Raw genomic sequence first — 16258 nt, forward strand, 5'->3', positions numbered from 1 at the left:
CGTAAAATTTTAGCATTTGGGCAACGACGTTTTGGTTACTGAAAAATATCGTGAGGAGAAAATTCGAAACTATTGGCTTTCTTTTTTTTTTTTTTTTTAGTTTGGTATGTGGGCACAAAATTAAAAATTCCAGGCTCATGATCTAATGTCGAAAGGCCCATGCATTAAACCCAATAGACCTAGGATCTTGCGTTATGCTGGTACTCAAGGAACAAGAACACAGCAGTATTAACCAACGGTGCGTTTATCCCTAAAGTAACGTACTTTTCTTGAATTAACGAATAACCATCTCAGATACCACCAATATTATGTTTGATCTAACGAAAGATTTCTTCTTTCGTTAAGCGTGGTAATTTCGGCTAACGCTTCCAAGTTCCGGAGCAGATACGGGGAGCTAACTGAGTTGATTACTTCAAAAGCAGGTTCTTCTATTCTGATTCAGCATCATATGTAAATACTGTACAACCCTTTCATATGGTGTTACCACTCTTCAAGGTCGTATTTCGCTTGTTTTCCCAAATGCTGCTGCCTTCTAGCCTAAAAACGAGGCAGCTGAATTCGCCTTATTTTTGAGCCGGGCCTTGCAGGACATCTTGAGAAGCCGGGCCTTGCAGGACATCTTCATCAATCCCGATACCTCATGCAATTATTCTAAAATACCGATGATAAATATCAGTTGTTCAACTAAAATAAAGAACATGCAGCCAACTTGTCTCTGAGGACAAATTTCTTCGCTTTTTTAATTAAAGCAATCAAGCACAAGTGAAGACTGGCTACCTGCGGTTGGCCTATTATGTCTGCTCGTGCATCATGCACCGTGTCCATTGGCGTATAACATTTAGGAGTGAAATTGGGTGGTGTATAGAGGTGAGTTAAGGGCCCCAAAAGGGAACCATTGTCTGGTTCCTGCTGGTGGCTAATTAATAATAAAATTAAATGTCTGCGTTTTGCTATAATCGGGTGGCAGTCGTTCATAACGTAAGTGGTCTCATTCTATTACTTCTGTCCTTGAAGTTATTCGCTTATTTCTCATGAAGTATTGCGCCACAACCAACCCTGAGCTGCCGTTAACCTCTCTTTGTGATCTTTAGACCTATTAAATTTTGATTTCGCCGAACAAAGCAGGGTGGGGGTAGGGGTTATCCTGTTACGGCTGCGTTCTATTATTATCTTTCCTATTATGAAAACCGAGTAATGGCAATCATGAACTGAATATAATTCCCAGAAGGCTTTGTTATGACGTAGACTGGGCAACCAGAAGGCAGAATATTAATGAAGTTCGTGTTTCTATATCGAATAAAAATCTATATTTCGAAAATTATTTTATAACACAATAATCATTAAACAAGCAGTCTTTTTATTATTATTATTATTATTTAAACCGTGGCAAACGAAATTTACTATTAAACTGATCCTTAGATTTCGTAAGAATAATGTTTCTTAGTTTCCTACTTCTAATGACTCTGCTTTTTAAAGGAAATCGAAATACGCAACCCCTCGGTCCCCCTTCCACCACCGGTCTTCGGAGGATTATTCCCAAATATCACCCCACTCACCCGTCCTTAAAAACGAAAAGGAAACAAGTGAGGTCTTTAGAGAATCTTAATTTAGCTTTTCATACATTTATATCTCCTATTACACACGCTGAAGGACCTTTTGTGTGAAGATCATTAGATTATTAAGATACCCTTGAAGCTCCGTGAATACGAAGCAGACAGGAAATGGTACTTTTTGTGCAGCCTTTATCTTTTAATAGCGTATCCAAACGTGGGATTAAGCAATTATATTGGCTTTTATTTCAGCCATTATGTAGAAACATTCTTAGACGAAATCTATTTTGCATATAATCTTCAGACTGTTACTGCTCTTATTTTGTCGTGATATCAGTGAGTGAAACGATTTGCCAGCTTCTGCTTGATACGACTTCTGTCATTTGTGTTTGTCCGTTTGATGTAATTCACGCAAGCGTGAAGAGAGTTGTTTTTTGAGCCATCATTAGATACGGGTCTTTCTTGAACCGTTGTGTTCTTTGTACGGAAAGGCTTTCCTGGTGACCTCACACGAACTTGTTCCGATTTCAGTCGCACTGAGATTTACTGGATTTCTATTCGTAACCTGAAAATTAAAGAAGAGATCCCCTAGGTGTGCGAAAGTACCTGTGACAACCACGTCTTAGCTGTGGCGGCCTCGTATTTTTCCTCTAGTCGTAAGGCAGCCATTTTGTGTTGTCGTGTTTCCCCTCTACAACCTGAGGGCAGTGGAGGAAGCCGTAATTTAAGGAGACAAGCGCCTGTGGCCATGCAGTAGTGTCGCTAAATGAAAATAGGTTGAATACAGCATATTTCCGTCTTTCTTTTTTTTGGCACGAACCCACAACGATCAGCCAATCAGTTAGAAATCGAATACAGCTGGCACTTCGGAAATGATTTTCCTTTTCGTCCTGTTCTGACCTGGACTATGTGCTAATTAATCTGATCCGAATTTAAATAACTGGAGATTGCAAAAAACTCTTTCCGTGAAGTAAAGCAGCCATTTGCAAATGAAAATTTTAATATATTCGCAGTAGAAATCCAGTTTTGCGAATGAAATTATTTTTGTATATCTTCAGTTTCTTTTTTATTGTCATTGTACTGATCAATTGGTATAAGCCTCCGTTAGCTCAGTGGTTTTGCCGTTTGTAATCTTTGGAGAAGCTTGGATTCTTAACCGTAGTTAACAGGAAAATTCTTTGAGTTTCAATGAGGATTTTTCATCCTGATAAATGAAATGTACTCTTGGCATGATTGTAGTTAATCCTATGCTGGTTGGTTGGGTTTAGGATCATCCGCGACTAAGGCCATGTTGCTCCGTTTATATTGTTTATTAAATGCGTGTATTCTGAGGTCGATTTTCTGTCTTCTGGGCAAAAAAACCCGAGTTTCCTGGAGAAACAAAAATCATGCTGCCCTCGCTTGAGACCAACTAACTAACCCTATGCAGATCAGACGTAAAACCGAAGATCGATTAGTTGGTCTATAAATTTTTATGATTTTGCCAAAAAGTTATAAGAGTATTTACTGATGGCGTTAATAATCCATGTCTACCATTTAAGATGTTTGACACCAACTCTTTTTTTTTTTCACAACATATCATGCTCCTTATACAACCTAACAACATTTGTCGTTTCATCATAAGCAGCGAATCTTTTAAAAATTTATATTATTTTAAGTGGGTAGATGCGGACGATTTTGGTTTTCTGATAGGTGATAGTAGTCTTGTATTGGACCCCAGGCCTCAAATTGTGAAATATAATATAAAATAGAAAAAATATATATATGAAAAAATAGGATTCGATATGATGTACAATAGATGAGAATCACATGGCTGATATTGGTAAATTGTTTGAATGATTCGCTGTCAGGAGGGTGGAAGAGAGGCAAAAGCACGGATGAAAATATTAAGAATATAGTTTTAATAATGCACTTTTATTTTTATCTTCAGTGAAACAATAATATATTTCTTAAGTTCTGTGTTATACTCGTAATCCACTGTAGAGCAGAACCGGGATTCAGTCTTTCCATTACTCTTTCAATCAATTACATCTTTGTTAATATCATAACAAAACTCACTTTGGAGAATCTGTTTCTCTTCTTGTAAAACCAGTCGTATGGAACTGGTGCTGATATTTATGAGAAAGTGAATTATCAACACAATTACACCACGATAATAAAACTGGTTTATTTTTAAGGAATCTCTGGTTTACATGCATCGACCCAGAAGAGAAGAAGAACAAGAATACAATATATAACTGCCTATAGACATTTCAGCAGGTACTGACGTCATACCCAATATGCCAATTGTCACTGAGTTGACATAAATATTTAAGGAATTGCATGTAAAAACGATTAACAGGTGCTCGAATAATCCAACCTAAATATTTGCAACAATCTCTATCGTTATTTCTGCTTATTATCCGATTTAACGTAAACGACGTCGTTTATATTTTTTATGGATAAAACCCATTTCATTTTCAAAGAAAAATAAACGACGCCATTTACAACACGAAATTAAATAATCGGAAAATATAAATAACAGTAGCGATATTGAAGTATTTGAGTTGGATTATTTGGACACCAGTTATGATCGTTTTTACACGTACAGTTTATAGTGTCTAAATATTTGTATCAACAGAGTAACCAATTGGCTTATTTGGTACAATGTCGGTACGTGCTTGAATGGTACACACGCAGTTACATATTGTAATTTCCTTCTTTGTCTCTTATGAAGTACCACTGCGCGTGAACACGCAATCTGCCAAGTTACATAACGTAATGCAAAAAAGGAGCTTCATTATCGTGGTGTAATTGTGTGGATAATTCATTTCCTTATGGTAGAAATAATCCAGGAAGAGGAGGGCTTGTTAAAAGCATCATTGTATTCATTATTTAAAACTCTTTCCGAATTTAGATCGATTCGTTCTCTCACACTAGTGAATTGAAACAGAAAAGTACATTAAGTCTGTAAATGGTATTGAATATTAGTAAACTAGGTGTGTGTGTGCGCGCGCGTTTACTTTTTGTCTATTGTTCACAAAGGCTTGGTTCGTTGTTTCTTTATTAAAAACAGTCTCCAGGGGTCAACTGCACGTGCAATTGTGTTACTTTATTTATAGCAAACTACAGAACTAAGAAAATATCTGTAGTCTTCAATGAGGAGTTATGGCAAAACTTTCACGTTGCCAACAGCTGCACTCATCGCAGGGAATAGACAAAGTCGCAGATTTCTTAAATAGAAAGTAGTTTCATCATCAAAACGTAGCGGGTCTCAAGTTTTATGGAATAAACCCCACTCCCTCAGGTTTATAATTAGATTTAGAGACGACAACTATAATGCTGGGCTAGTAAGGTTTCTTCAGTATACACCATGTTTAACCACAGTAATACTATTCGAAGAATACATCGAGTAGAGAATCTCATCATTAAAAGTTTAAGTCGATCATCAAGTTAAAGTATCTCCTTAACAGTGCTTGATATAAGAGCATTCTTTAGTTGGGAACTGTAGCGAACTATTTCAACATTTGTGTAAGGACGAACATTCCTTAAAACTCACTCATTTTCTTTATTACTGAAATGAATTGTGTAAATGACGATTGTGCTTATCTGCAGTCATATGTTAAATGGATCTCCCTCCGATTCCGAGCGTAAACTGTCACGCTGAGAGACCCCAATTTGTGCCTCACATCCGTTCTCCGGCAGTTTCAATGTCGTAGCTATTTCCTTGATAACACATGCAGAGAGAGAGAGAGAGAGAGAGAGATGCTAAAATGTTTGCTTCTAACACAGATTTGGATTCTGCGCGTTTTTCAACCCGTCATTTACACCCAAATATTCCACTTTTTTTCACATATAATAATGATTTAAATGGAGGGGCGTTAAATTATTTGTGTACGTCAAAACTAAATCATAATTCTATTTTAAATCGAATACTTGTTTACCTTTTTATCTTTCGGAGGCCGTCGCCGATGTTTCCTGTTTGGACCGGGCGGTTGCTTTTTTTCGACACCATTCTCTTCGTTGTGCGCTACCGTATTGCCCATTGTTTAAGTTTCCTTCGTGGTATACGATATATTCCAATATGCAACAGAAAGCAGATGGACTGGCTACGAAACTATACCAATTCACATCCTCGCTGGAAGAAAGTCCTGTTTTTGTCTTCCTTTGCGTGCAGCTAAGTAGCACCTATCACTGGCGAGACCGCTCCGCACGTGGGGATACAACCGAATGTCCTTAAGCGTTAGGGCAGTCGCTTTCCTCGTCTGTCCCCTCGAAGATTTCCTCGAATTGTACGCCCGGGGAATAGCAATCACCTATTGGCTCGTCCGCCCCAACTTTCTGTTTTCACCGGTCGCTAACTGTGCAGTTACCATGGAAACGGAAAGGTAAGTTAGAGGCCGAGACAAAGCCTGACTGACCTTCAGACGGCCATCGGACTTTTGAAGTCACTGGTCACTCCTCACTCGCATCGCGCACCCTACTAGACCACACAGACCAACACTAAGCCGAGCACTGATAGCATCCGTGCCGAGCCGATGGTCCTCAACGCGCGGCCAGGTGTTAGATAAAGTTAGGAGGAGGCAATAGAGACTGGTTCGTGACGTAGCTGCTCACATGACCACTGACTGCATTTGTCAGACGGTTGGCGTAACTCCAGGCTCTGCACAACACTCAACCAACGATCCGAAACGAAGTCTGAGGTCGTGCAACTGTTTACTGCATTCACAGGCCACAATACCTTTGACCCCTCTTTAATGTTCGTAATCTTCTTTTGACGTATTGTTGGAGTGCATGCGACATGCATACCCGAAAACGGCCGAGATTTGTCAAATATCTACAGTCTTCGCTGCTAACACCGTGTATTTAATTAAAGAACTTTCAATTGAGATACAAAAAGTATTCAAATGCAATTAACGCATTTTCAGACATAGTCCAGCTTATCCAATATTTACTGGATGCAGAGAACAATCCTTACTGCCTGAACAAAGCGATATCATTGCTTTTGAAACTATTGTTGACCACCATCCAGATTTCCGTCCACTAATGAGCAACCAAATTAATTACGAGTGGAGACTGGAAATGTAGCGTTACCGTGACGCAGCAGGGTGCCTAATTTTCCATCGTCATCAACACAGACAATATAATTTTTTAATTTTCCAGCCTTTTCATATGCGAAGTGGGGGAAAGCCACGAATGCCATCTGACCGCATGAGCAATCACTGACAGCCCCAGTTATTAAAGCATCGAATTTAATTATTCACAGCGCAGCCAACGTGATTTTTGAAGCCCACTTTCTTCTTACCCCATTTTCTGGTTCAGTCGATTCCTATGGATTGCTGTGTCTTCCGCAAAGGTGATGGTAATTCACATTTAATACTTTGAAGCAGAATTATTTTAAAATGTTTTTGCATTTATATAAATCAAAAGCGTAATAAGTTGCAGACTTAATGTGCTATTGAACGTTAAGATTCTACAATGAACGACTTCCACCAACAGGCAAATTTGTAAAAGGCTTTTCTATTTATTTGGCTTGTCTAGTACATGGGAACAGCAGAACCATCAGTACAATGGACACATTGCATCCCATTCCCGCAACAAATTTATAATTTGGATAAATTTATAAATCCAGTTTATTAGACAACTAAACGCCACGTACAGCTTGTGGTTAGGAGGAATTTAAATAAAAATACAAATGACTATTTTTAAAATATTTGTTTTATTTAATGGTTGGTTGAACCTTTAAATTTTTTTCCCATATGGCGGGATGCAATGTAAGTCAGAATGTTGCTAATATCACGAATAATGAATGACTTTGTAGTGGATTAAAATTACGGTAGCAAACTAGCATTCCGAATCGCACGCATGGTGTGTTATACTAATGAAAATCTTCGGCTTATTCTACCAATAGCAAACACTCAGAACTCTTGAAGAGATCTTAACTGCCGAAGACTCAAACTTATCCACTTTCTGTATATATATATTCGAGATAACGTGTCCAACAACTTAACAGTTATGTAGAAAATGTCGACCAATAAAAACCTGCTATTTAGGATTCAGACTGCGTTGCATAACAGGATGGTCTGATTCGATGTGATATCGTTTGAGCCGCAAAAACTTCTTTTTATCAAAAGCAGGGTGTCCAATTTAAGCTCTTGTTAATATTTTAAGATTAAAGGAAAACTAATTTCGATATTACAGTCAGGGAAATCGGAAATCTCGATCACCATACTAGAAGTATCGATGGGACCATTTTTAGCAACATCCTGAAGTTTCTTTATATAAAGATGATGGCCTTAAGTACTTTGTTACATCAAAAGATTCGAGAAATATCTCAGAAGTTGACACAGATCTTGATTTCCTGAAGTTTATTGAATTAGACCAGCAGAAAATCGCCCAGATTTCCTTCACACCTTCAAAAACCAAATATGATCGGACGATATACAATTATACATAAATGGAACAACTACTGTTAAAATTGATACCAACCCAGGATTTACCTCGAACCAGGGACTGATGTACAAATAAGGCTTTGTTAAGATATAAACGAAAACGTATGTTGCGATGTGGGTTAATGCAGTAGCATTAGCATAAGTAGAGGCAGATGATGGTTCCATCGATACTTCTGATATTCTTCTGTTCGTATAGTAGGTACAATGGTGATAGAAATTTCCGATTTCCTGGACTGTAAAATCGAAATTAGTTTTCCTTTAATCTTAAAATATTATCAACAAACAAAAAAAAAAAAAAAAAAAAATTACCATTTCACCCATCCATTAACTGCAAAAGTTTGTCTAGTTCTGCCTGGAATTTAAGTTGTCAACTTCCACAACGACAGATGGAAGTTTGTTCCAGAAATCAGTCACCCGCTGGCTAAAGGCAAATTTCGGCACATCTGTTCTACAACTGGCTTTCCTCAATTTAAATTCGTGTCCCCTCAGGTGCGTAATCTGAGCTAGAGGAAGAATCCCATCAGTATTGAGCTTGCTCAAACAATTCAAGGCCTTAAACACCTCAATCAGATCATCTCTCAGGTGATTAGTCTCCAGACGCTGCAATTTGCAGAACTTAAGCCCTTCTCTGTACTCGTTCCAGCAGCTATACATCCTTCCTAAAATGACGCCTTCAGACCTGTATGCTGTACTCAAGGTGTGGCCTGACCATTGCCTTATACAAGGGGATAATCATCTCCTTATCCCTGCTAGCAAAATTTCTGTATATCATTGACAAGATCCCGTGAGCTATTCTTTCTGCCTGTCTGCACTACTCAGAACACTTCATATCTGACTGCACAATTACTCCCAGGTCTTTTTCATTCTCCACTACCCTGAGTGTAGTACTGCATAGTTGGTGCGTTACTCTGGAGTTACTGCTACCCATATGGAGTACTAGGAATTTATCAATGTTAAATTTCAGTTGCCACGTCTCAGCCCATCTGCTTAACTTTTCTAGATCCTGTTGCAGTAGCGTACTGTCATCAACAACCCTGCCAGCCTTCGTATCATCTACAAACATGGACATTAACCCTGATATACCTTCATCAATATCATTGACAGAGGAATATAAGGCCCTGACCAAATATGCGGAAGAACTGTTCACCAGACGCAGAACCCTAAACGCAATCCATAGAGAACACTAACTACAACTTTCTGAGCCAACGCCTAGGGTTTTGACAGTGACAAAACTAAACGATAAAGCCACACCGAGCACATACCACCTACTTACACCTAAAGGAACAAACCTGGACGGGTCGACGACCCATGCTTGAATAAAACCCTGACGAGACGCAGACTAAATGACAGACAACCTTGCACAACCATGAGGAACGGGTCGCTCAAACTGTGACCACAACGCCATGTACCGACAACAATCTGACTCTGCTCAACTGAAACAATCACCGGACAGGACCTGATCCCAAGAGCAACAGATACAAATGACAGAAAAATCACCTGAAATGACTGTAATCACCTTAGGAGCGAAAAACACCACATTAAACAACACCATTAAACAGGACCTACTCTACTGAGAGGAAACTACAAGCCATATTGTGACCTACCTGGATTGGATATTTCTTTGATCATGACAGTAGCTCCGCTGCCGCATAGCCGGCTGGCGATCTGGACTGGGCACCTTGCTTGACCCACTTTGTTTCCCTATCCTGGCAGGGGGGAGGGGAAGGCACGGCCCGTTCCAGAAGACATGGTTGAAGCTGTTCCAAGAAGACCCGTTCCGGCAAGCCGGCATCAGCGCGCAGGCACATTCCCTTTCATCCAGAAGATGGGACAGCAGAAGACGAAGAAATAAATATCATAAAGGGGGGGGGGATGTAGTATGACAAAGGATACTACTCAACCATGTCTTTATCCAGTGCTGCTCAAAGTAGTCCACAAAGAGAAAAAGTTTTCAGTCAAACAGCAACAGTAAAGTTATCCAAAAACAAGATCAGCAAGGCAGGAACAAGTCTAGATGTAAATCAGTTAATCTGGAGTGGTATCAGAAGTCACTGGTTGATGACAGTAATTACTATCAAAGGAAAGATTAAATTGGGAGAGTCTTAATAAGGGATGAGCCAGAGAAACGCAACAATTTCATTCTGACAATGAATACAGCCGTTAACCTAGGATATTGTAATGGTATGACCATTACTGCTGCCAAGTCCAGGACCGTTGCCCATAACAAAAGTTCGTGATCACTTTGACATCAGTTTATCTGCGTAGCATTTGAATCTATTTGTGACTAATATTTAATTTAGTAATTAAATAATAATACTTAAATGATGCCAATTATGTACTACTTTAGTAGGCTGCTGGAGCACAAACGGACATGATTAGGCATTGTAGAAAAAATAAAAATGGGAAATAGCATGCATTGTAAATACATAGCAAGAGCTGCTCGATAAAAAACAAGAGAATGTTTGGATGAATTTTTTTCCATTCATTTTGAGAAAAAATAAACGAAGGAGAATATTCGATAGAAAATATAAAATCTAACGATTTTTAAGAACTGTGGCCCTGCTGCACTATCCTTACTCTACTGAAAAATCAAAAATCAGGTGCGTATCAGACGAAGGATCGATATTAAATTTACTCTGACGTAAATAAGATAACTGAAGCAAAAAATTTGTTTGTGGGATTTTCCTAATATTTACGCAAAAATTACGGCAATTTTTAAATGGCCGAAATTCATGCTCATTTATGTAATACACGCTGGATAATTAGCAAAAAGAGAACCGTTGTAATAAATAACAAAACATTCAGTGCTGTACATAACCAGTACTGAATTTGTAACGCACATCTTAATTACAGCAATAAGGAATGAACGAAAATCTTCAAAATTATTTCTCAGAAATGTATGTAATTCATAGAAGTCGTTTATGAAGTGGAAAAGGAGCAAATGCAATTAGAATCAGCTATTTTCTGTTGCACTGTCCTCTCCCTCAAGGAAGCATTCCATGAAGATGGGTAACACGAAACCAAAGGACTCTTTGGATGACGGACACAGGTTTAACTTCTACTTTACTCTTTGTATTACTTTTCTATTTTTGTTGTTGAAATCTGCAAGTATTCAAAGTGATCTTAAATAAAGTTATTTTAGGACTTCGAAAATATTTTTTCCATAATCGTTTGATTTTACGTTTTCAGTCAACATTTGAATTTTAAGAAATAGTTGTGGAATTCTTATATACATTTATATTCTAATATACATTTATTTTCCTGAAAACGATCAATAATTGACATTCCCCATTTTAAATAAATTATGTACAAAGTGCAATTTTGTCCTTTAGTGTTCGTATCGAGTGACTTTTACCACAAAATTCCTTGGGTTGCGTAACATTAACCAAATAATTTATTTGTGTGAAATAGCATTAAAGTTGCTTTGAGAAAAAAAGTTAAACCAAACATTACTTCTGTTCATGAAACAGTGTTTAGATTAAAGTATAAAATCGAAAAGAATAAAAAAGAATAGAATAATAATACAGTAGTAACAAAATTCTAAAGGCGACACAGAAGAAGCGACATCAAAGTGACGTAACCAAATTTTGTTACTGGTGGTGATACTGAATTCCATCCTATTCTCCAAGCTACAATTCAGACTGTTTATGCACGGTGTTGACGACGCCATTAAGGCGAAAGTGTGTCTCATCAGACGATAAAATGGTACGTGGCAAATTTCCTTCATTTTACAAGTACGGTAGGGAAGACGTAGCTGCGTTTTACAAATGTCACGAGACAATTCGTGAACTCGTGGATGATGTTACGGTACGTGATGCAGCACGTGCTACACAGCTGTAAGGAGGGTTGACTGTGGTAACGTAAGGAAGATCAACTGTCAGGAAAATCAATCTGGGTATCATAACAAAGTTTCGGGTTGTTTCACATCAGCGCTTTAACTACAGACAAGGAGCTTGTTTCAAATAGTTTGTCGTCTTTCGTATATTGAACACGAAACGTAGTGTTTCAGCTAAGAGTTTTAAAAATTGCTTAGAAAATTGATTCGTCGACAGTTTCTTAACGTGGTGCGTGCATAGCGACCTGTTAACATAAAATGTAACCTCACTCTCCTAACTGGATTAACCAATCTCCATACCTTTCTGACAGCATCTCAGCTTTAATAAGTGAATTGCAATAACAAAACCACTGATGGTGAAAAACTTACATTTCTGGTGGAGAAACGATTCTTCACTTATCAGGTGAAGTAATGTTGCTCTAATTTTCATCCCCTTTTTTTCAGCCTTTTTTCTCGTTAGCCGGGGAAGAAGAATCAAATTTCAGAAGAAGGTTGAGGAATGCGAACATTCTCGATTTTTTAAAATTCTTTTTATACTTCGATAAAGCCCGATGGTAGCTAGAAGAGATTTTACAAGTTCGTTGTAAATGTTTTGGCAGTATATGTGGTGTTGATATATTAGCAATATGCATCCTTACGTCCAACTATGCAATCAACTCTAAAGTCGAAGCTTCCACTGCATTTCTGGTCATCTAGTAATACTGGAAAGAGCAGTTTCCAATTGCAGTTCGGTTTTCAAAGGGGAGAAATCTTTGGGATTTTCATGGTACTGCATGAAAATCGCGAGAAAATAGCAATCGTCACAAAGTGTGACGAAACTTGTGTTTGTCAAGTCTGTGCCTTCTGAAGAAGGTTCATTCTTGCAGTTCCTGGAATTTTTTTCCACGTTAGAGTGCAAAGGAAAGGGAAGAATTCTTTAATATCGTTTAGGCCACAAAAGAGTGCAAGCAGTTGTCTCATCTGGAGATATCCCTTAAATGATCTCATTTTCGAGCAAAACTTGGCAAATAATCTATAATCGCCTTATCTACTCACCAGTGTGAACTACCAGTAACTAACTCTATGAAATGGGTTCGTTTCCGTGGTCGTGAACTGCAAACCTAATGTGTATAAAATCCACAGCTACTGTTCTAGAGAGAACAGACTACCTCCCAGGAAGAGATTCAAGTGGAGCGAAAATAAACTGCCTAAAATCGCTTAAAAAAAATCTGCCTCATCTTTCAGAAACTCATTACTCGGTACAGCGAACAAGACTTAAATAATCCAGTGGACTGCCCTCATACCGGCAACAAGGCGAATGCTGCTACAAACAGGTCTCAAGCGGAAAGCCCGTGTGGAATGCTATCCAATCTAATTGAGTTGGCAGTACTATATTAAAAAGCAGTCTAAACTTCATATGCATAGTTAATTAGACTGCCACGACGCCCTTTAGGAGGGAAAAAATAAAAATAAATCAGTATAGTTATATCCAACATTCTAAGATGACTCTATAATCGGTTAAGATGCGAAAATTCTTACAGTTAAGTCACAGACTGTAGGTTGCCAAGTTGTTCTTCCGGAGATTACAGAACAGCAGCATGTTTAAGTTAGATATGAGAAGCGGAAATTGGAACGCCTTACTTCGAGAACTAGGGATTACAAGAAATCAAATGGATACTTTCAGCGGAGAGTTGCAGAAAATATAGATATCTGCTGTATTTCCAGAAAGAATACTGATGTTGCCATGTTCGATGAAAGATTTCCACTTCCCGATCAAATAACGAATGCTGGTCTCATTTTTCTGTCTTTCTTTATTTGTCTTAAAATTATAATAATATTCTTGTTATTTCAAACATGATTAATTACGTAAAATATATACAATACAAAGATTTGCACCTCACCCCCCCAAGGCAAGAGGGCTTACAAGGGTGAGAAAACCCATTTAGTAGTTATTGCTTATTGAATTTTCATTCTAAGATTTTTTACTTTAAGCATAGAGCAGATTATGAAAACCTAACCACATTAGAGATTTTTCAGGACTAATCAGAGCATGGAAGAAAGTAATCTTATTTTTTGAATCTTGTTTTTGGGTCTGAACTCAGTGAAAAGGGTCTGAACTCAATGAGTTGTTTTTTTTTCATTCAATTTTCATTTATACTCGTTTGTTTCAGAGTGTAATTTGCTGCTGCTTGGTTATCCAAATAATATTGAGTGTTACAGGCAATATCTTCCACAAATTGATCTTGAGGTATGATTTTTGAAGAAAACGGAAAGAATTAAAAATAACAGTAAAATGAGAGGGAGGGAGGGAATACATGCCTCTTAGGTTACATCTGTCAAAGTTTTAAAGTATATCTTGTCCTTGAATGCGAGCTGTAGGAATCTGTGCTTTGTTTTCTTAAAAAGGCGAAACTTTGTCCGGATGTATGAAATTAAGTTTTTAATCAAAGTAATAAGATCGAAGTCGATTTAGAAGTGCTGTATATGCATAGGAGAAGTCTTAAAAAAAAAAAAAAAAAAAAGACATTCAACTGACTGCCAGATTGCCTACCATAGACAAGTTGGTATGGACCTTTCTGATGTTGCTTAATGGAGAGCAAGAATTTACGAGTGCCCACTTGAGTGATTTAGAGAAGAAAGAATGAGGTTTTTTTTTTTATCTAGTCTTTAGAAATCCTGAGGAGATTGAGATTGGTGAGAGATTCTAGTGATAGTTTTGTAACTAGGAATAGGAAGTGTTCGCTGTAAGTCAGAAAGAAAGGACTAAACAAAATACCTACTTAAAATTATCCGTACGGTAGACATCTAGAAGGAATAACCGCTGGATACTATTAGCACGTATTGTGAGTTAAATGAAGCGGATTGATGACCTAACCATTTTTTTTTTTTTTTTTTTTGTCAAATGTTACAAAGGCCAAATTATCAGCAATCCTCTTACGCAAGGTGTTTCATTTGGAATTTCTATGACAATGAAAATTCTGTTACCACTTGGAATAAACAAGGAAAAAAAGGAAATCAGTGACTCCTCTTTTAGCCTATTGAATTCTTTAAGTAAACTAGAATAACTCACTTTTGATCACCATTGGATTCTTTTAAAAAATTGTTTTTTTTTTTTTTTTTTTTTTCTCGCGATGTCCCAGATAAAGCAGGGTTCCAGCAAGGTTTTGGAGAAATTTCCGACTGCAGTTAATTTGGACATGCATCAGACTGCAATAGATGCTAGTCTATTTACTAGCTTAGCCGAGAAAATTGTATACATTTTGCATTACGAGAATTTAGTATTAGATTGATGCGCGAAGAGGAGAGAGAACAATGACCGATGATCCCCACAGTATCATTGCTAAAGAACTTATGGTAGTAGTAAGAACTGACAGACGGAAATTAGTTTTATAGCTAAGCAATAGAGGCTTGAAGCACCTGAGTTGAAACCGAAGGGACGGAAAGGTGGGCGATAGGCAACAAAGTACATTGTTCCAGGATGCAGATAATTGAAAAAAATGTAATTATTAAACTGGAAGCATACCTCGTAAGACAGTCCAACCCACCTCTTGCACAGATTAGAATTTAGAATTGTTGAATTCTGGATGGAATAGGTCTCTTAATCAAAGCCAACCAAGTTTCCGACAAACAAACCACATCAGGAAAGGTATCCAAAAAATTATTCAATGAAGATCGTGCAACTTATTGACTAGGATATGCACATTCTGATAGTTATAGTTTATTTGATTTCGTAGGCCTAATGATCGACTTCCAGCTACTATTTCGAAGATACATAAACAGCATTTTTTTTGTGTCAAAGCGACTAAGGCTATGAAGCACCCTATCAATAAAACTGATATACACAGTATATATTTTGTTTCGGTTTGCCTGCTTGCTTATTTTGATGAAAATCAAGTTTTGAGGGAGGAAAAATTAAATCCTCGACCACGATCTGAAAATGCCCATAAATTCTTAGGCATTAACACTGAATTCGAACCCATGCCTTTTCCACACAGCTTGCAAGGGCAGCGATCATAGCGAGCACTGTATTACGGGAAGGTATAAAGAGTGGTTTATTAAAGTGTCTCCAATAACAACGGCTATTATGTCCAGTGGAATGCGGCGGAAGGGCTTTCCTATACGCTAGTCACGCCGCTGATTGCATCAGTTCCTGGCTTTTGTTGACACTTTAAAGAGCCAACAAAATCATTGTAAGGTCAGAACCTGCTAGTTACGCATCCTTTTGTTCGTGGCAAATGTAGAGACGTTTAAATTTCGGCTCTCAACAACTCCCCCGCTCCCAGCACGTTTGTGCGTGTAATATGGCTTTTGAGTTGTCTTTACATTACTGACTTCCAACTAATAAAGTTAGGTTTATTCATATTGGTGTCAATTACAGTACGTATGCGAAACATAATTTTATATGAAGGATAATACTGCATATGCATACTGTTTGAACGCCGCAATAGCCTAGGTTACAGTAG

The 16258-nt window shown here is 37.8% G+C and overlaps 1 protein-coding gene across 2 annotated transcripts in view; it reads right to left on the minus strand.

Moving 5' to 3' along the window:
* The window catches only part of LOC150086912 (protein FAM107B-like), a 222140-nt gene that overhangs the window by 178399 nt on the left and 27483 nt on the right, over positions 1-16258 (minus strand). Inside the window, exon 1 of one of the 2 annotated variants that reach the window (XM_090372806.1) lies at positions 5474-6068. The exons of the other annotated variant lie outside the window; for it this stretch is intronic. Within the exon in view, the coding sequence (XP_090228932.1) occupies positions 5474-5575 (102 nt within the window). The 5' untranslated portion in view covers positions 5576-6068. Of the gene's footprint in view, positions 1-5473; positions 6069-16258 lie in introns of those variants that run through there. 2 annotated transcript variants of the gene reach the window in all.

This window comes from Mastigoproctus giganteus, chromosome 4 (genome assembly GCF_048544385.1).
Source record: "Mastigoproctus giganteus isolate SK-2022 chromosome 4, ASM4854438v1, whole genome shotgun sequence".
Classification (NCBI taxonomy): Eukaryota; Metazoa; Arthropoda; class Arachnida; order Uropygi; family Thelyphonidae; genus Mastigoproctus; species Mastigoproctus giganteus.